General features: G+C 37.6%; 1 protein-coding gene across 3 annotated transcripts in view; it reads right to left on the bottom strand.

Moving 5' to 3' along the window:
* MARK1 (microtubule affinity regulating kinase 1) overlaps positions 1-20,549 on the bottom strand; it is a 57,664-nt gene that overhangs the window by 4,291 nt on the left and 32,824 nt on the right. For 2 of the 3 annotated variants that reach the window (XM_063391073.1, XM_063391075.1), the window contains 10 exons: positions 20,339-20,395; positions 16,354-16,590; positions 16,145-16,264; positions 11,970-12,069; positions 11,252-11,364; positions 9,867-10,020; positions 8,627-8,820; positions 5,954-6,054; positions 3,629-3,787; positions 2,611-2,865 (listed from right to left, as the gene is read on the bottom strand). In XM_063391073.1, the coding sequence (XP_063247143.1) occupies positions 2,611-2,865; positions 3,629-3,787; positions 5,954-6,054; positions 8,627-8,820; positions 9,867-10,020; positions 11,252-11,364; positions 11,970-12,069; positions 16,145-16,264; positions 16,354-16,590; positions 20,339-20,395 (1,490 nt within the window). The remainder of the gene's footprint in view (positions 1-2,610; positions 2,866-3,628; positions 3,788-5,953; positions 6,055-8,626; positions 8,821-9,866; positions 10,021-11,251; positions 11,365-11,969; positions 12,070-16,144; positions 16,265-16,353; positions 16,591-20,338; positions 20,396-20,549) is intronic. The other variant, XM_063391074.1, reaches the window with a different exon arrangement.

Genomic DNA, 20,549 nt, shown 5'->3' with positions numbered 1-20,549 from the left:
AGTATAATGTCAAGCCTGATACTGTTTAATCAAATTTTCTCACATTTTAGTTTCCCTTTACGACACCTTAGTTTTTTCCAGCTCTGACATGTAATTGTTTCTTTTCCCCAGCTGATGGCAAAATTAACATGTTGTTCTGAACCTGCTGCAGACAGAGCAATGGCCACATGTAATTCCAGCAAGCACAGAGGAGCAGTGGGTCCAGGTGGTCCAGGGGAGCTCCACTCTGCACCTCTGTGGGTCAGGCCTTTGTGTATCCCTGAAAGCACTTTGAGACAAGCCCATGCTTAAGCACACTTGAGCAATTAACAGTAAGATGTGCCTAAGAGTTTGTGAGACCAAATGTTTGAAGCCCAGTTCAGGAAGGTTACTTCAACATCTGCTTAACTTTAGGCAAATCAGCTGTTACACTGACTTCAGTGCAATTATCAGAGCACTTGAGATTAAAAGTATCTTTAGCTTGTTGCATTAGAGCTGTGCTTTGCAAGGAACTGTTTTATGTCTTTTTAGTATGAAGCAACTTGAAATATATCCCCATATTGTGTAAGCCACCTAGGTATGTTCCTGGTGCTGCTGTACCAATATTTAACACCCAAGTTCAAGTACCTGATTAATGTAATACCTTCAAAACACAAATACTTTTGTAACTAACAGCAGGGAAGTCTCATTTGACATAAACCATTCATTCAAAATACTTCAATACCCTATACACGAAGCATTCTCATTATGCATTCATTTTATATACTTACCAGAAAAGGCATTTACCCTTGTCAAAAGTTAGTAAAAAAAGTCTTTCATGACACCTTCTAGTCAAAGTATGCTTTAAACCATTATTTCCTGAACAGTACAGAAGTTAAAAGTTATGTGATCCAGCTCAAAGAACAGCAAGAAAATAAGCCCCTCAACCTCCCATGTAATCCCAGCCATTAAGTCTTAAACAACCCAAATTAAAAAAGAAAATAAATAAGACAAAACACCCCATCATCACCAGTAACAAAACAAACACACAGACTACAGGGCCATGACAAAATATACTTTTAACATTATAAAATATACTAGGAAATTGTATAAAATCTTCTGTAATAAAGATAAATTTAAAATGCATCAATTTAGGATATCTCAATTTTAAACACATAGTTTAAAATATTATTTTAATATTTTAAGATAATGAAAATATTATTTCTTTGATCTAATTTTTAAAAACAAAGTCAAGATACCATTCCTTGCAAAAAACCAAGGAGCTATTACACAAAAAAGCAGCCTGTACTCTTGAAATTAATTAGTTACTCAACAGAAAATACCTTTCTTCCTATTTAGAAATCTACACTGACAACAGATGACTAGCTTTGCTGTAATACTTTCTTTCTCTTTAAAATCAGAGAAGAATTCTCTCCTTGCAACTATATAAGTGCTGGAGATACCAGTAAGGGAGGATCACAGTCCTGTATGTTCAGGTTTCTAGAAGAAGAAAAAAACTGATACACTTTTTTCTTTTTAGGTCTTCATAGGAGGTGTTACTTAGACACACACTGATGCACTATCAGCTCACCAGGTGAAATCAGTTTTGTGAGGAACATCACTGCATCTCCAGCTTTGTCTCTTCTCTTCCCTTGTTGTACCAGCTTATGCAATTTATGATATTTTACTTACAAATTTGCAACTGTGAGCTTAACCTAACTTTCAATTTCTCTTTTTCCCTGCACACAAATGATAGAAATCAGCGTGCAACAGCCTGATTCAGCAAGGGAAAGAGAAATTTCCAGGATGTAATTGCACTGCAAAACTGAGAATAATGCATTATGGATACATCCATAAACAGGCTTGAGAATTAACAGATAAATCACTGTTAGGAAGAGGCAAACTGCAAATTAAGTCCCCTTTTGGGAAAGCTCTTGTGACTGCCAAGTCAACAGTCACCTGAACAGTGTATTTGAAGCTTTCTCAGCACCTTTTCTCACAGGATTATTACTGACAGTATCATCACAGGAATTAATGCAGGTCCAGGATGTGTGGGCTTTGTTCTTTCAGAAACCTGAACTTATATTTGAAGAAGCTGGTGACATAATAAAACATGCTGTATGATACTGAAATACTGTTATTTCCACACTTCCAGACTTCTGCCTGCTTCTAACTTTTAGCTTTTAGAATTACCTGAAATAACTTGTCAATACTTACTCCTTTTAAGCCCAGCAATAAAATGATTGAAATGTATAACCCTTGCAACAAACTGCATCCAATTAAAAAAGCAAAATATTGTTAACACTAAATAAGGACTCATTTTCAAGTCCCTCTTTTCAGTATTTAAATGAACTGCATTTTAATTTAATTGTATCACAGCTGTGAAACAGAAGCAAAAGCTCCTTTTGAGCAGCCTTCTCTTGCTCCTTTAAGATAAAGAAGCAGAATAGCTGGTCAAACAATGGTTACAATATATACATGGAAGTGAAAGGAGGCAGATTCTGGAAGGAACACACAAACCAAGCAGCATTCTAACTAAATTTATATTTACTTCAGAGTTAAACTGGAAATTGTCAAAGCCTTTGCAATTCGAGCCCTGCGTACAGGCTGGGCTTTTGTAATTCCTTTTCTCTTGAACCCCGAGGTACCAACCTGCGGACGAACTTGGAGGTGATCTTGCTGATGATGCCCGTGGACGTGCCTCTGCGGGCGTGCGCGAAGGCGCCGGTCTCGTGCGAGGGCGAGGCGGGCGGGCCGTTGTAGGTGGCGTTGCGCCGCTCCCGCAGCTGCTCCCCGTGGAAAGTGCTGCGGCTGGAGCTGCCCCGCGGAAAGCGCGTCCGGTCGGGAGTGGTGGTGCTGATGCTGTGAGCAGATGGGGAGGCAGCAGGCACTCTTTGAGTTGCACTGCTGGGAAAACAGAACCATGAACGACGAGAAAGACCAGGCTAAAAGCCCTCCTACATCACCACTCAAAAGATGGGTAAAGAAACCCTACTCTTAATTCTTTTTGAAAACTGAATGTGCTACTGATTTGCTATTAGGATTCATACTCAGTTTGATTTTACAATGAAAATATCTCTTGATTATTTCTTTATCAAGTATTAGAGCTGTTAAAAAAAGTATACACAGATAACAGGACAAAAGGAAAAAGGTAGAAAAGTCTGTAGTGAGACGTGAAAGTGTCCCCAGCTCTCTTCCTGAAAAATGTACACAAGTACTCCCATAAAAACTTAATGGATATTTCTTAAGCCATAACCTGACAGAAATAAATGTATAAAACTATTCAGGCAGTTAATAGTAAGAACAACTATACCATGGTGCTTTTAGACCAATGAGCTTAGCAACCTACAAATCAGAGAGGTTAACATTCTGGTATTTCATTTTGATTTATGGTGGCCTGTGTTGTATAGTCCCATCTAAAGTAGTCAAATTTTTAACTACCTAAGGGAGGCAGTCAAGGAACTTCTTTAACTGTATGCAAACATGTGCCACGAACAAAATCAGGTTTAAATCATCTGTAATACCCACAATACTCGAGCAAGCTCCTGTTCAAAACCAGAAGGCAACGTGGCAGTTTTGACTGGATTACAAGCACTTTGAGGTCTGTCACAAACTGAACAAGAGCATTCTGAAGTGCAGAGCAATAAAGAAACACTCATCAATCTGTTACCTTGGTCGGTAAGCTTCAGTACCATCTTTGATGGTTGGCAGTGTGACTTTGATAGGGTGACCAGAGGCAGACATGGACTTTTGGTGCCGAGGGCGTGTGGACACAGAGGCCACTGCAGAGCCTGCAGAGGATGTGCTGCTGGCAGACATCTCCGTCAGGCTTTTCCATGGCAGCAAGGCAGCAGGGATGGACAAATGACAGGGAAAAGAAAGGTTAGAGTAAAACCCCTTGTAAAAAATAGAGAAAATAACTCATTTCTTCTTTTAGAACTCGGCACTGCTGCTTAATTTAACTGAAGACTGAGTGACCAGGCTGCCTTAGCTAAAGTAAAGAATACAGAATTCTAAGAAAATTATGTTCATCCATAAATGAATTCTCCATATATGTTAAGTTAGGCCTTTTCATTCTTCCCAAGATTAAAGCTTACACACACATTATTCAAAGTAATGAAGAAAGACTTACTACAATGAATACAAGGACATAATAAAAAATACTTGAAAAGAAATTCACAAAGACTTAAATAGATTTATCAAATAGATTCTCCTTTCCTGAATACCCTTACTTGCAGTTAAAACAAACATCTAAACATGAAACATTTGGAACTGCTGTCACATTATCACTTGGAAGTGACTGGTTTTTAAAGGATCAATTTGTCCTCCTCTGGACAGTGTCCTCCAGGCACTGCTGGGCTGAGTCAACCCTTCCAAAGTACAGGTCCTTCTATCAGTACTTTTATTTCTCCTTCCCTAAGTGGCAAGAAAGATGAAAGTAGTGGCAAAACTATTATGCCATTACTTTTTAAAACAAAAGTCAAATGAATTAAGGCAAAATACAGCTTTGCCTCTACAAGCATAAGTGAAATTGCATTAATAATGTATTAGCAACTGGAGTCCCACAGCTAAATAATATCTGTAGCAAAGAGGTAAAGACTTCAGATGAATAATTTGATGACACAAGGCATTCAGCTGCACCAAACACAAACTCAATCAAATAAAAATTCAGCAACACAACATCTTGTAAGAAAGGCAAATATTACAACTTAAAAGAAAATTCTTCCCAATTTTTCAGAGTATGCTTAAAGAACTGAGCACAATATTCACTGCACTCATGGAACAAACAGGGATTAAGAATCTTTCAATACTATAGAAAAAAATCAATTGTAAAATGAAAAACTTAGAAAAACCCCCTTCTCTTTACGTTTTATGTACTAAATCTCTTGAAAGAAAAATATCTTTATCAGATCAGAAAAATATTGTAATATATATTATAACTGTCTATCTAAAAAACATCTGTTATCTGCTTTTTTTTCAAAAAAGGATTGTTACTGCCTTTGTTCAAATATTTGAAACTATACACAACAATTTGAGAAAACACTTTTGAAAGCACTCATGCTATAATTTGGAATTAAAATCCTTTAAGGAAGTACATTAAAAGAAGAAAATTAATTTTACGTGTTTAATTAAATAGCCGTCTTTTACGTGTTCTACAGCTCATGATTTTACTGTAAATGAACAACCCTGTACTTCTCTTATTTCCAAAATGTTATGCATCATTAAAAAATTCAAATACTACGAAAGAAAACAAAACAAAACTAGTTTACTGGATTATGCTATTTTGTGCTATGATTTTTTTTGTTCATTTTCTAGTAACTGTTGTATTTGAATAGCTTGAGAAGCATCAGATAAGAGCTGTTATTTGAATTTTAAAAAATCCAGGTTTTATTACTCTCCATTAAAGCCAATGTTTTATTTTTAAGTCAAGTGCAGGAGTGAAATAACACCAGGGATGAACAAAAGATTTTTAAAATGACTAACTGGCAGTGTTAAACACAATACTACTTAACAAAACATACTAAACTCAGCTTCATTGTCATGCCACAAATAGACAAACTGGTTACCATCACTAGGAAAATATTATTTAGGCAAAAAACTTATATTGAAAACAATCAAAAAATGTTAACCATTTCAGGGTTTTGAGTGGCATGGGGAGAAATGAAAAAGGATCAGGCGACACTGCCAGAGTAATCCATCTGAAGCTTTGTACAGCACAACTTCCCTCTTAGCACTTAGTTGTTAGCACAGTTACTTCACCCCATGTTGGAAAACAACCCTCAGTAATCAGTGTGATCCCATAAAAAGAAGGAGAGGCCGACTGACACATTTAGCTCAAAAATTCACCACAAAGAAGCAGCAGTGGAAGATGAAAACATACACTTGGACTTCATGTATTTCACACTGTGACTCATAAAGGTATTTTGCACAACCTGCTTCTTCTGTGCCTCAGTTCTTGTACCCAAACTAATAAACAAGGAAAGTTGAACAGTACCTGTTGTCCTTCCCATTCTGTATTGCCGAATAACGATCTGAAGAACGTTCACAGACGTAAGTGTTCCTCCTTGTCATTCCACTACCAGAAAACACATTATTCTACAAGAGAATTAAGAATAAAGTTAAATTAAATACTTTCTACTGTACATCATGTTGTACAAAAATCTAAGCATTGGAAGAAGCAAATCAAAACAGCATTTCAGCCACTTATGTATATTGTTAATGCTTTCAGATGTACTAAGTCAATCTGTCAACACAAATCATTTACATCATCAGCTGTTTTTTCCAATAGCGCATTCACCATCTCATTACTGCACCATTGAGAATACACTGAGAGAACACAAGGAAGTTTAATTTTGCTGACACATGCTTTACTAAGTATTATTATGCCATTCCCACATACTGTGTTCCTGTATTATTTGTCCCTGGGATCAAACAAACCAGGATCCCAGAGAACACACCTATGGCTGGCTGAAAGGCTTTCCTGCACAGCAGTTTTCCACAAGGGCTCCAGTTTGCTGCCCCTGCCAAAAGAGCTTTCAAGAGGAAAATGGAAATAACTATCAATCTATGTCAGTCAACCCAGAAATTATGATGCAGATAACATGGCAAATATGTCTTGTTGCAAAAATACTGGTGATATTTCTTTCTGTTATTAATTTAAGTTTGGATAGACACACTCTCCATCCCTGCCAAGCACAGGTTGGCTGCTGAAGGCTTAGCTTCAGTACATGACCTACAATTCTCATTTTGTAATACACTACATACTGAATGTGGGGTGGGAGAGGTTGCACTGTGCTAACATTACATTCTGATGCCTGCTAGCAATATTTTAAATACCCTAGACTCAGGTACTGCAGGACATCATGAACTCTGCAAAATTTACGATGTTTAGGTCTCCCTCATCTACAGCTTTTCAGTATAAATATGACCCCACAGAGACCACTTAATAAACTATTTTAAGGCCAAATTGTAAGGAAGATTAACAACTGCAATAACTGTTTCTGAAAGTAAACTCTCCTGAGTTACACAAATATGACTGAAGGTGATAAATATGTTTTCAAGAAATTCTGCCTTTCCGAGCATCATGCTACCCTCAAAGTTACACAAAAATATTTTAAAATTATCCACAATAAATTAGCTTTTTCACTTAAAATGTCTGAGTTTTAAACAAAAATATTCACTATCTGTGTAAGCTGCTCAACTTTGAACTATTATTGTAATATCAGACACCAATATTCCCTAATCATGCCCATCACAAAGCCTTTCAAAGTCCCCAAAATAGTAACAGAGCTAAAAATGCACAAATATTGAAGTTGCCATTAGCAAGTAAATCAATTTCTCATTCTTCATAGCAAAGATACTCCATTTAATTAGTTCTCACAAAGCAGAGAAATGCTTGTGACATATCAGCTTGTACCACACATGACTCTAATCAGCTCTGGGGCAATCTAGTTTTGGGAAAGCTCAGATATGAAATCTAATCCTAGGAGACTCAAAGTTCCTGCATGCAATGCACACAGCCATAATTCCAAAGACTTTTGCGGGGGTGGGGAGACAACAACCCTATTTAAAATAAAATTTAAAAAAATTAAAGCACATGCAGATGTACTACTGCAGAACATCAGGAGTTCAATGAGCTTCAGCATTTATTTTGCTTTCAGAAAATTCTAATAGAAATGCACATCATCTTTCCAGAATATCCAAGACAGGAGCACGTGGAATCCCAAAGGACAATGAGAATTCCTGCTGCCAGCCTACTGTATTAAAAGATGGCAAGCGCTTTAAATAGACCATGCCTCCTAAATAGCACAAAGTATACTTGAATCTTAAATCATGATTCATGCATATTTTTTTCTCCCCACATGAACTCTTGCTCCTAAGTAGCTATTTAAACACCATGCAGTATTTTTTCACTGTGAATCCTAAACACCAATCCTACTGCACAGGAATTACCAAAAGGCAAAGTAGATGCTTTCACATTAGAAGAGATATACTTTCCAATTTGGAACAAAAGTGTTTGAGGCAGTAATATGATAGCAGTTTACAGAACTGTTAATATCATAACAGAAACATTAAGAAAATATTAGTTTGCTAGTTCAGCTCCTTAATGCAACAACCAGGTTGCAAATCATATCAGCAGGCACATGCACCAGGGAACAAGTGGGTTGTTCCCCCTCATCTTACTCCATTTCTGAAGCCCAGAATGAAGGCGTTTCAGAGAACCAAACAGTCAAATTTACAGAGAAAGTTCATGAGAGATATTATGTAGGATTAATCAGATGAAATTTCTGAATCAGAAGTCTCTTGAATTTCTTGTAGACAGACAAGCATTAGAAACCAGAAAAAGAGCACTGCATACTGGCCCCATTCTTATGTTCCTTCCTTAAATATCCAGTATTTTTCTTGATGGAAACTGATGTTTGCCCAAGCACAGACACTCTCATGTTTACTGTTATGTTAGTGTTAGAAAAAGTAAAGTTGGGGGGGAAGGGAAAGGTTTATTTTAAAAAGCATCTACTGTAGCCTATTTCTGTCTGCCAGTAAAAGTTACCAGAAATAGACTTAGTGGCTTATTCAGTACCCATTATGTCTATAGTAATCTTGTGCTGCATATTTTGTTTAAGTAGGGAAAAATAAATATAACAAGCCAAAAGCACACCCAACTCACACTGGTAACTGCACTTGACTTCTTTCTTTCTGGACCCACAAGTGGACTTGCAGCCATCTCTCCTTTGGATCCCACTGTAGTGCTGCCCAGTTTGCGTGAGACATCCTTGTCCCAGTCTTCTTTCTGTTCACTCTCCACACTGTTTGCCTGAGACCTTTTTGTGTATGACACAGCAGGAGGAATCGAGGGGCCAACTGCCAAATAAAAATAGAATTAATAAATATCTAAAAATAATCACTGCATTTTTCTTGGCCAAAGTAGTCTAAATATAATTCCCCGAGTCCAAAAAAAGCATTTGAACAACTCTGACGGCAAACTCAGCACACAGACCAAGCTACTAAATCGAGCTGTGACAGCCTGTGTTCTTTTACCCACTCTCTCTTCCCTACCAATGTGCAGTTCAGAATTACTTCCCGTTTCACACCAATATGTACAAGCTAGAAGAGCATTTTAATTCTCATTTTAAATCCATGCAATTTGTACAATATTATGAAAAAGTAATTAAATTATATTTTTCAATATTTTTTTTAGTACTTTTTGCTCTAAATACCATGAAAGATAATTTTCCCCTGAAAACCCTAGGCCTACTCTGTTTACAAGCATGTTTATACTTGGAAAATAACAATTCTTTTACCCTCATCATCCTTTAAAATGTTTTGGGAAAACTCCTCCATCAGTAGACTTAAGTTCCTTTGAAATAAAATCACATCAGCTAACAAAAATGCAGAAAACAATAATGTAAATTAGGCAGAGAAAAGGGCCAAACATTTTAGAAATACTTATAGCAAATTGACTGATAGCTGACAAAAAAAATCATCTTTCATTTCAGGTTTTAAATATGTGTTCCTTTTTGATAGAAGCATTTTCACCTGAAAATGTTTCCTGAATACTTGGTAAATTTGTTTCTCTTGGAAGAAAATAATTTGGCCCCACAGCCAAATGTAATGATAAAGTAATTGGTTTGCTGCCCTTGGGGTTATCCAGAGCAATAGCTGCCATTAGTTCCTAAACAGAAAACACCCCCAGTGTCTCATTTAGTGTGTCAACCAAGTAACAAGTCCAAAGAATTAACTCTGCGAGGTGCACCGATCCAGATTTACCATGGGAACCTTCACACAGAGACACATCACAATGAGCTACACAACAAAAGCACGGAGAGGGGGCACTGCCAGGCTCCCAGACCCCTGTCCCCTCCTCCAAGCTGTGTCTGTGAGGTCCCTTGTTGGAAGGCCATGCCCACCGTGGTCGCTGAAGCGCCGCTGCTTCTGGTTGGTGGAGATGCTCCGCTGGACCTTCAGGTGAGCAGGGGACTGCACAGAGCTGTTGTTGAGGTCGCTGCTGGGACGAGACCTTTGACTCAAGTTGCTGCTGGACAGGGAATCACCTGCTTCAAACTACAAGGAAAACAGGTTTTCAAAGCATAAACAAAATTCAGCGCTTGTGGTATTTTTATAGCATTATAAAGCAAAGAATTTCAATCAAAGGCGCTTCTTAAAAATTTAACATTGTATCCAGAGTTGAATATTCTTCAAGATTAATTTTATCTCTTCATCTGTGTTTAATGTGCTTTAAAAACACACAGCTAAAGCTACATAGTTAACGAATGCTCAAAACAAAATTAGACGAATCTTAACAAAAACAAATATGGTACTATTTTAAAACCCAAGTGACAGAATGGCATTCCCTGCCTTTTTAAATTTTATTTTAAAGCCTAAGAGCATTCATAGCTCCAGAACAATTTTAAAATGCATTGGACTGAGTCAGAAGGACTAAAAAAGCAAGTACTGACTAAAGGATTCTTTATGGCTTTCAAAACATCTTTATAAGGCCTGTAACTCAGCCACTGATTTGTTCGTATCGAAGAAGTGTAAGTTCTGCATAAGAGCAGAGGAAAAGACAAATATCCTCTTCCAAGCAATTTGAGCCAAAATTATTTTAGACAGATTCCCTCCGTGCTCTGCTATCAGAAGGGAATTCTGGCTCAGAGATGTGAGAAAATGCACTCAAGGATGCACATATCAGATCTACACTTTCTTGGAATTGAAGGAAGGCCAACGAAGCAGCAGGGAAAAATTTCTTTCAAAAAGAAAGCCTTAATCTCCAATTTCTTGAAAAATCCATGTGGGTCCCAAAAGATGTAGTTCCAAAAACGATCACAAGATTTTCTGCCACAAATTTATTAATGACTACAATGCAATAACTTATTGAATACTTCAATATATTATGAAACAGTGTATGAGCGAGAAAGGATAAGCACATTTCTGAGAAATCAAGGATGTCACATCTGAGTAGTCAGAGAAATAATTGCTATTAACTATTTAAGATTTTAACTGAAAACACACATGGCATGATGAAAACTCAGCACTTAGAAGTCATGGCACTTCAGATTAACAGCCAGCTTTTAAAAAAACAATTCAACACACTTACAAGCAAAAATGAACATACTGGAGATTTAATTTGTTTCTTCATATGAGAACTAACAAAATATCCAAGAGCATATGAAAAGGCAAAGACATTCATAAGTTATCAATCGCAATTAAAAAAAAGTTACAAAATAATTAATAAAAACATAATTCAACCCAGCAACATATAAAGGCCAAACCAGAAAAAGTAAACAGCACTTACTTCAGGTGGTTTTCTGCCTAGAAGCAGGTAAGTAGCCATGACTTCATCGTACTTTTGGTTCACTAAAGATTCATGGATTTCTTCTCTTGAAAAGCCCATTGTGACCATAATGTCTAAAAGTAAAAAGAGCCAGATATATCAGCAGATAAGTGTTTGAGTTTACTGACAACTTAAGAACAGTGAAAACAGAAAAACAGCCTTATAATTTACAAGTAACTAAGATTCAACTCAACCCACAGAGGGTTTTTGCTGTGCAAAAATAGAAAACGCTACGAACTCCTCTCTTTCATTGTTATTTTCATCTTGAAAACTCCCAACTATATGATACAACTCTTAACTAATTTATACAACATACAATGTTATTCAACAACAAATAAAGCACTGGCAAATAGAAACAATGAATAGCTATGGGCCAAAATAGTAACTCTCTCTAACTGCAGCAGGCAAAAAGTATTGCCCTCAAGAAAATGTGTCCTTCAGTCTGTTAAATTCTGTTGTCTTATTTGTCTTTTGCTTTGCTTGTAGATTGATGTCAGCTCAGTGAAGTCACAACAGTAGTTACAAGAAGGCCATTGTAATGGAATTTTTCATTTAAATAAAAAATGATGCATTTTACTTTTATGATGAGATTGTAGGTCAAATTCGTAAGAGTTTAGTTTGCCTTCCAAGATAAACCCACCTGTGTCCACTAGGTGCAACATCCTTCTGAAAGTCTTACCTATTCTTTTGGTGTCATTGAAATCTGGTTCAGGCTCAGTATATGGCTTTAGTTCTTCCTCTTCATGGCCAACATTCATCCACCGATCCTTCATGATTTGCTAAGAAAAGAAAAAAAAGAGCTTTAGGCCAATATGTCCTTTACCATACCCCATGACACTTGTGCTAGCTTGTCTGCTGACAAGCAATTTAAAGTTCACAATAATCTGAATGCTGCTCTTTCCCTCATACCTTTTCTCCTCACATCAGATTTTTCTTTTATCTTTCACATCCTTGTGTTCCTGTAAGTTCATTCCTCCTATTTACCACTCCCTATACAATAACCCTGCCTAAAATATTAGAAAAACCTCTGAAAACCAAAATCTTTCATTTTGTCCCCTTCACTTCCACTGTCCCCTTATCTCATTTTGCCCAGTAACTGACACTCATGTGCTCTCCTTGGTTAACATCCCAAGATGCTAATGCAATACCAGCCCTATGACGATGAAGAGCTCCTTTAAATAATAGCAAAGGACGTGTTTAGAAGCTAAGGAATAATTCAGGAATGTGCTGATGCTTCATACAGTCATTAGTTCCAAGATCATGATGCCAACTGGTCATTTTTTCCTATGGATCTTCTCACTGCACTTGACCTAAATATGTTTCCAAGTTTGGCTGGAGGGAAAAATGCCTCTTACCTCTCTCTATGCCATGCAGTTATTTACTTCAAAAATTTCTCCTGCCTTCTTTGGCAAATTTCCTTCTGTTGTGGCCTGGATCTTTTTGTAGGCCTTCAAGATTGATTGTCTGGAATCCCTAACCATCACAATTTTTTCCTTAAGGGTATATTAATCTTTAAACAGCTAAACTCATTTTCCTTCCTACAGCAACAGGCACACATGTCTCTTCAGGGACAGCTGCTAATACTGCTCACTACACGGACACAAGAACAGAACAAGTGCCAGAAAATCAAGTTTCCCACAGGCTCCAAATATGCCTTGCAAACACCAAATTAAGTTATTTCTCACAAAGAGCCAAAGACTCAATTTTCCATTGATATAACCAAATTCTTTGTGTGTAGGGCTGCTGCCAAATTACAGACCCCAATAGCTGTGCCCTTACAAGAACAATACAGAACTTTGTGCCAATTAACATTTTGCTGTCAATAATGCTTAAAGATTTGTTCTATCATGGAATTGATTTTTTGGCTTTTGAGGGGATAGAAGTGAGGGATTGTGAACACATACTGCTAAACTGCACTTCTGACACACAGAGCATGAATCTACTTGACAACAGACTTGGGTTATGTATTTGTAGCCTTGCAGGAAAAGGAGAGCCTCCCCAAAGAGTACTATGCAGTCTCTGCAACCACAATTTCTTAAAGATACTGTTAAATAAATATAAAGCTGAAGCACAATGAAGTGAATGACAGAAATCACTTCTCAAATTCTACCTCCCTGTCTTGATCCTTCTTGAATGAACTGGCAAGCCTGAAAATTCCCACTTACAGTTTTTCATGTCTCCTCAGTAGGTGGATCTAGAGTTCAATGTAATCTGCTCTCTGTCTCCATCTGTTAAATATCTAATTTCTGCTGGCTTTTGTCTTTTAAATACATGATCTCAGAGGCACACTGAGTTATTGTACAACTCTTAAACAGGCTCTTACAATCAAGCATTTTGAAGCTACACAAACAATCCAATTCCAGGATCAATACTACATTTGTGTAAGTTCTGCTGGGCTTTCAGTCAGCTGATTAAAGAGCAGCAGCCTTGGTCAGAATATTTAGAAATCTGACCCAAACTGTACTTCTTAAACATCAACCCAAACTAAATTTCAACCAGCTAGATATTATTGATGAGTTTTTCCTGAATTTTCAGAAAAACTATCTAATAAAAATCTGGTCTGGCTCAAGTCCTGTCTGTGTCAAAATCATTTTGCTTCACTACGCTCTGTAATTATAAATCTGTTCTGGAGGAATTTCAGAGCAACACTACGCAAAAGAATTAAAGACTGGGGGAGAGGGAAAGAGGAAATTGTCGAAATCCTGACAGTTAAGAGATATTTTCTGACAGTACATTTTCCTCACCTCTTCCTGGGAGGATTTACTGGTTCATATCAACACTATCTTGTTTCTAAAATGTTTCCTCTCAGCTGCAACCATGAAAAAGTCTAGAGGAACCATTTTAATAATGATTTACCTGGTCCTTACCAGAGGACAAGTGCTAAGCCTAGCCCAGTGCTTTTCCTGTCTGGATCTCAGCTTTGATGCTGATGTCACTGACAAACATCCTTTTGGATGTTCTGCCAAAAACACACATGGGAACTGAGAAGATGTATGGTTGGGACTGAGCAAATAATCAAAAGGCAAAGCACAAGAAAATCCTCCACATCTACGATGACATAGTCTTTCCACTTTTAGAAGCTTCCAACAGATGTATACTTTCATTCTAAACATGTACTTTTACAAGTGTTCAGACAGATTTCTTTCCAAACCACACTTTTTAATTCAGCAAATGTGACTTCAGGAAAATTCCTTCTAAAAAAGAGGCTGTGATGGCTCTCTCTCTCTCCCCCTCAGGTTAGCATACTGATCAATGTCTGTTATCAGTATTTTTGGAACTGCCTCAAGACCCTGGGTGGCACATAACATTTACTTGCTCTCTTCCACACAACCTGACAACCTCGGCCCTTCAGTGAGGCTGCTATCCAACACCTCTCTCCAGGGACAGGAAAGAATTTTGCAAGAACAGGGTAACAGTACAACACCTAGAATGAAAGCAAAATTAGATTTGAAGAGAAACTGCTGAAAATCTGGAGGCAAATTCAATAAAAGAAAAATCTACTTCCCTAAAACCTAAACATGCCACAGGTAAACAGGGATCTTTGAAGTGACTACACCATTATGTCCTTTAGACATAAATTAGTAATCCCAGAACATAATGAGACGAAGCCATCATTCACTATTCTCTTCAGCACAGACTTTATACAACTTAAAACTATTTATAAAAAGCCATGAACCAGCATCAGCTTGGAATGAGCTGCATGCAGAGTTCAGTGAGTGCATGCCTCCTTGCACAGGTAGCCTCCATGCCAGGAAGCATAAGTCATGCCACTACAAACAAAAAGCTGCTTAAATGGGATTTATTCTCTGGAACACATCCACTGCTGCACAAGTATGTGTAGAAAAATGAAACAAAAGTCACTAGTGATTAACTCATGCAAATACTATTTTTAAAGTACTCGATTTATTTTCTGCTCTACTTTCATCTCTATGGTAAGTAGATGTTATTTTAAAAAATCTCTCCCTGCTAAAGAAGTCACACAATAGAACCAGGCAGTTTTTTGAGTGAACTCTACACCAATTATTTGTTAAATATCAGCTATGCAGCAAGCCCTACCCAATACATTCATCCTGAATAAAACAGGCCCTTAAAAAACACTGAACTTTTTAGACACCTTATAAGTCGTGCACAGGTATTTTCCACATCCCATGAAAAGAAAAGCTAATTTACTAACAACAACGATCATAACTCATTAGAAATCCCCAACACAGATTTTACCTGAGGGACACAGCAGGAATTATTATATATATCAATTTTCCAGCTATTCAGAAACAAAGCCAGAAGAGGGAGAAGAAAGGCTTGAATAGTAATAACTAACCATTATTAGCTCGTTCACAGAGTTCTTAGTGTTTACATGTATTATGGCTCTAAAACAAACAAAAAACTCCACACTCTTTTCCATCAGCTAGTTATTCTTCTTGTACCAATCTTTTTTAAGGATAATGAAAATGGTCATGGAAACGGTCAGTCAGAAAAGCTTATGGTACTGCCTGCTGCTGGTCTTGTTTATCTGAAAAACTCCATGAAGATATCTACAATCTTGTCCCGCTTTGCACAGATTTTGAAGTAGCTCCATTATCTGACTGGAACAAGTGGGAACAGTTTGCACTTTGAAATGCTCTTAATTTAGTCGTTAGTCAGCTGCAATTAAGGTTAGATTTTCATTGATTAACACTTTCTATTTTCAAGCTGCAGTGTTTCTGGGACATTTCATCTTTTTTTTTTAACAAGACTTTTGGGCCCTTGAAACAGGAAGAAAGTATCTATCCTGAAAAATTAAGAATTCTCAAGCAACTGTCATATGTTATTCTTTGTTAATTGGAACGCCCCCTTTTCCAAGACAAAATTACTTACTTCCAAGCTGCCTCGTTTTATTGGATTCAGTACTAGTAGTTTCTTCAGTAGGTTTTCACAGTCTGTGGACATATAGAACGGGATGCGGTACTTCCCCCTCAGTACTCGCTCCCTCAGCTCCTGTAAAATAAGGGGTTTAAAAGATGAGCTCCTGACGACACAGAAGGTTTAAAGGCAGCAGAAGCCAAGCTTTCATGCTGTAACTGTACCTTTAGATTCTGACCATCAAATGGCAGTGATCCGCTCACTAATGTGTACAAAATCACCCCAAGGCTCCACACATCCACTTCAGGGCCATCGTATTTCTTTCCTTGGAAAAGTTCAGGAGCGGCGTAAGGCGGGCTGCCACAGAACGTGTCCAGTTTATTACCAACCGTGAACTCGTTACTAAACCCAAAGTCTGCAATTTTAATGTTCATATCTGAATCAAGCAGAAGGTTTTCTGCCTAAGAGGAAAACAAAAAGAGGAAGAGGACAATTTTTGTATCAGAGTAAGTATAAATGTATATAGAGTACAATAGAACATTTATCAATAACTACAAAAATTTTTTTTCTGAAACGGTTCACCATCTGCCTCTTTCTTGCAGAATAAAAGAAACTAATCCCTCCACGTATGTTACAGGGGCTGAAAATCAGCAATGTTTACTCAAGAAAATATAACTATTAAAAGCAGCTAAACAAAGTTAAAAGTGAGCTAGTGAATCAACTAGGAACATTTTATTTTCTGGAAGAAATAACTTAGTTCAGCTTTAGAGTGAAGTATCTAGACATCTCAGAATAGCAGCTGAAGCTTTTGACAGCTTCATGCCAATTTCTGATGCCAAGGAGAGTAAATCTAATCCTAGACATCATCTACCATTATGGCAGAGTAAATGTTAGAAGGAATTTAAGACTTAAGACTATATCTTCTGCTTCTAAGAGGAAACACTTCAAGCTACATGCTGTACCTTAGCATTCTGTACCAAAAAATCCTCTCCCTTCTATTATTAGTGTTTGCTTCAGCAACAGCAACACCAAGGTGCCAGGGCTCAAGTATTTAATTCTTTTTACACAGAATGCATTCTATACAAGATTAATGCCTGTGCAGCACTCATGTGAATGCAAGGCATCACATATACACAGATGCAAGTGTACAGGTACCTGAAGAGTCAGTAAACAGTATCTGATATTTAGTATTGCAGGTAGGTAAGAAGATTAAAAGGGTTAAGTTACAGAAGTACTAACAAATTATTGGGGTAATAAAGTGATTTCTCAAAATGCAAGGATGCCGTGCACAGAGTGCAGCAGAACTGGGCAATGTTTGTTTATCTAACTGGGCCTCAGCTCCTGATCTGCATGTCAGCAACACAAGACAACACCAAGCAGTGCAGGAATGCTACTTCTTCAACACGAGGCCAGATATTAACCAGAGCAGAGGGTTCACCTTATTGCCAAACAACAGTGTCTTATAGCAGAGAGACACCTCTCATCAGATGCTTTGCCCAGAATTGAGCCCAGATAACACAAAAATGCTTCAACTCACAATCAGGGAAACAGCAATCTAATTGTCAGCTGATTTGATTAAAAGGGTAAACATGATTTTACCTGAGTTTGTTTGAGTTTATTTTTAATAATTTCGCTTACACTCAGTGAACAGAACAGGAGACAATTAACTACCAGTACATCAAGCTAATAGCTGCACAACAGAATTAAGCCTTTATTCAGGAGTAAAATATAGCCCATTTTCACAAACTCTATCCTGGAAAATATTTTATTTTTCCAATTCATGACCTGTAATCCCAGCTGGTCCCAGCTGATGTGCCTGCAGACAAACTCACAGAGCTGTTTTCCAGATCTGACAGCCTTTTACACTACTTCACAAAGACTTCATTTTCTTTGTGGTGAAAACAGCACTGTCAGTGCAGCTGCTCTGTGATCACAATAGTCTTCCTAGTTCAACAGTACTCTGCTACCCAAGTGCCCCACGCTTTCAGGTTCCTTACTTCAACCAAAACCACCAAAAGACCTTTTTAATAGGCCAAATAGAAAGGTGATGCTCTTGTTGATTACATGTTCAGAGCAAAACCATATAATGTTTTTAGGATGCTACGGACTGAAAAGATAAGTTCTGTGCATCACAGGATGAGCAAAGCTGGAATTGGTTACAGCCCTTTCTACACAAGTTGTTTATAATTACAAAGTAAAAAGGAGAATTTTTCTACCAGAAAAGCCTGCACAAACTTGCATATTTTCTTACACATCTCTCCAGTTTAGTCTGAAATAGCTTGTAAATAATAGAGTTTATCCTGTTATTAAAGCAAAAAAGTCATATCAAAAATATTCTAAGTGGTGCTACACTCTGCCTTGTTGTGCTGCAACATCAATTGCTAAACGTGCTGATACCATGGAGAGTCAACAGAAGCAGATGAGAATGCAGACACGACTTTAAAGTTACTTCTTCCTTCTCTGCAGCTCCACAAGAAGAGTTTTAAATGAGACAGAGATGTCATATCACTTAGAAAGAAGAGATGAGGCAAGAACATCTCCTCAAAGCCACATATTTCGCCTTTTTTCCTTTGGAAAATTCATTTTTCATTTTCATCAGCTAGGCTGACTGGCTCTCAATCACTCTTTACTCTGAACTTTTCAAATGAGTCTAGGGTAACTCCATAGCCAAGAGAAAAAAAATCAAATAAAAGTTATTTTGGACCTGCCTGGCTGTCTTGCAAATAGGAAGATCAACAGCAGACTCCTTGTGGCAGATAGTTCCTGTGTGAATGCTGCAAAGCTGTTTTGCATAAGCTTGAGAGCACAGCCTGTGAGCTGGGTGTGTACTATGGAAGTAAGAAATGGAAGAGAGGTGGAGGCTCTAAGGGGCTCTGGGAGAAAGATGCAGAACGCTGAGTAGCTGCAGGGGTTAAAGTAGCAAGAATCAGTCACACAGATGGGCTGAAGGAGCCAGAGCTAGATGAGCATGAGGAGGTGGCTGGCTCCCTACTCCCAGCTGAGTGTGGGACCGAGAGAACCAGTGAAGGGCTTGTCCTGGCTGGCCAAGAGGTCCCTGGGTGCAGCCTTCTGCAGAGCTCAACAGCAGCTGTAGAGTAAGCTCCAGGGAGCTTGACAAAACATTCACAGACTCCAAACTGTCAGGCAAGATATGGAAGCGTTTTTTTAAATCAAGATTTTGGTGAGATCCAACCCTTTTCCTTCCTTGCATTCTGACTTCAGAGTGCTGGGCAGGCACCTCCACCCTAAGATGACAACACTCCTGGGGCAGGGACAACTCAGCAGAAAAGGATGTATTTATAATCCATCCTCATGTGCACATGCAGGAGGTGGCAGACTGACAGGTGTCAGGCAATAGATTTGTAAGAATGAGGTTGAAAGAAGGCTGCAGTGCATTATAAGATAAAACAAAAAATACTGGTGAAAAAAACCTCTTAGGAATTATTCAACCTGAGCTTTTCACAAGTATTCAGACACACTAGTAAGAAAGAACCTACACCAGTATTTTCTTTGTAAATGTTCAAAGACATCAAAGCAACAGCACAAGACAGCTTTTAAGTGGGAGAGGATGATGTCCAAGTCCCATGATACCTAAACTTGGCATGAAGACAACTTCAGGCAAGGCTTAGGTTGTACTTGCATTTGCTGAACTCTTAATATAGTCTGGTGGCTTACACAGATAGATTACTAGAAAGGATCAAAAAAAAAAAAAATCAACTAATTTCTGTTTACCCTTAATTGATTTTTCCTGCCCAAATGAAACACTAGGATATAAATCAGGAACTCAAATGGATTAAAAACCTAACATATTTCTTATAAATCACTAAGGAAAGACTGTTTTATATATCCTTGTAATGTACTTCAACTGAAAATATTTTAATTGAGTAGTGATGGCTGGTATCAATTGATCTTCTGCAGCATCACTGTGTAGATACCAGCATGACAGCAGGTATCATTCTTTGGAGAGCATATCTTTTTCTTAAAGCCAAAACTGGAATGGAAGTAACACATGTTCTATTTTTGTCTCTCCCCTATTCCAAGAGGCAAGCTACATTATTTTTGTGCTTCAGGAAATTGAGAATAAAATACAAGTGATACTTCCCTCATTCACATGTTTGAGGAATTCACAGGCAGTGGCAAGGACTCATATATAGCATGAAATTAGGTCTGTGTGATAGGCAGCAAAAAGTAAAATAAGTAACAACCTACCTTAAGATCACGATGAACTATGCATTTTTGATGACAATACTGTACAGCAGATACAATCTGAAACACCAAGATGATCAGTGAAATACTTTATTTCAACTTCACTATAAGTTTTTGCATATAATTTAATAATTTTGTTTCCTGATATGATTCATTAGAATGTGGCAAATGAATAAAGCATTTCTCTTAAAAAATATTCATCTAAGTTTCTTTT

This window comes from Prinia subflava, chromosome 2 (assembly GCF_021018805.1).
Source record: "Prinia subflava isolate CZ2003 ecotype Zambia chromosome 2, Cam_Psub_1.2, whole genome shotgun sequence".
NCBI classification, from domain to species: Eukaryota; Metazoa; Chordata; class Aves; order Passeriformes; family Cisticolidae; genus Prinia; species Prinia subflava.
This window is presented reverse-complemented; position numbering and strand designations above follow the sequence as displayed.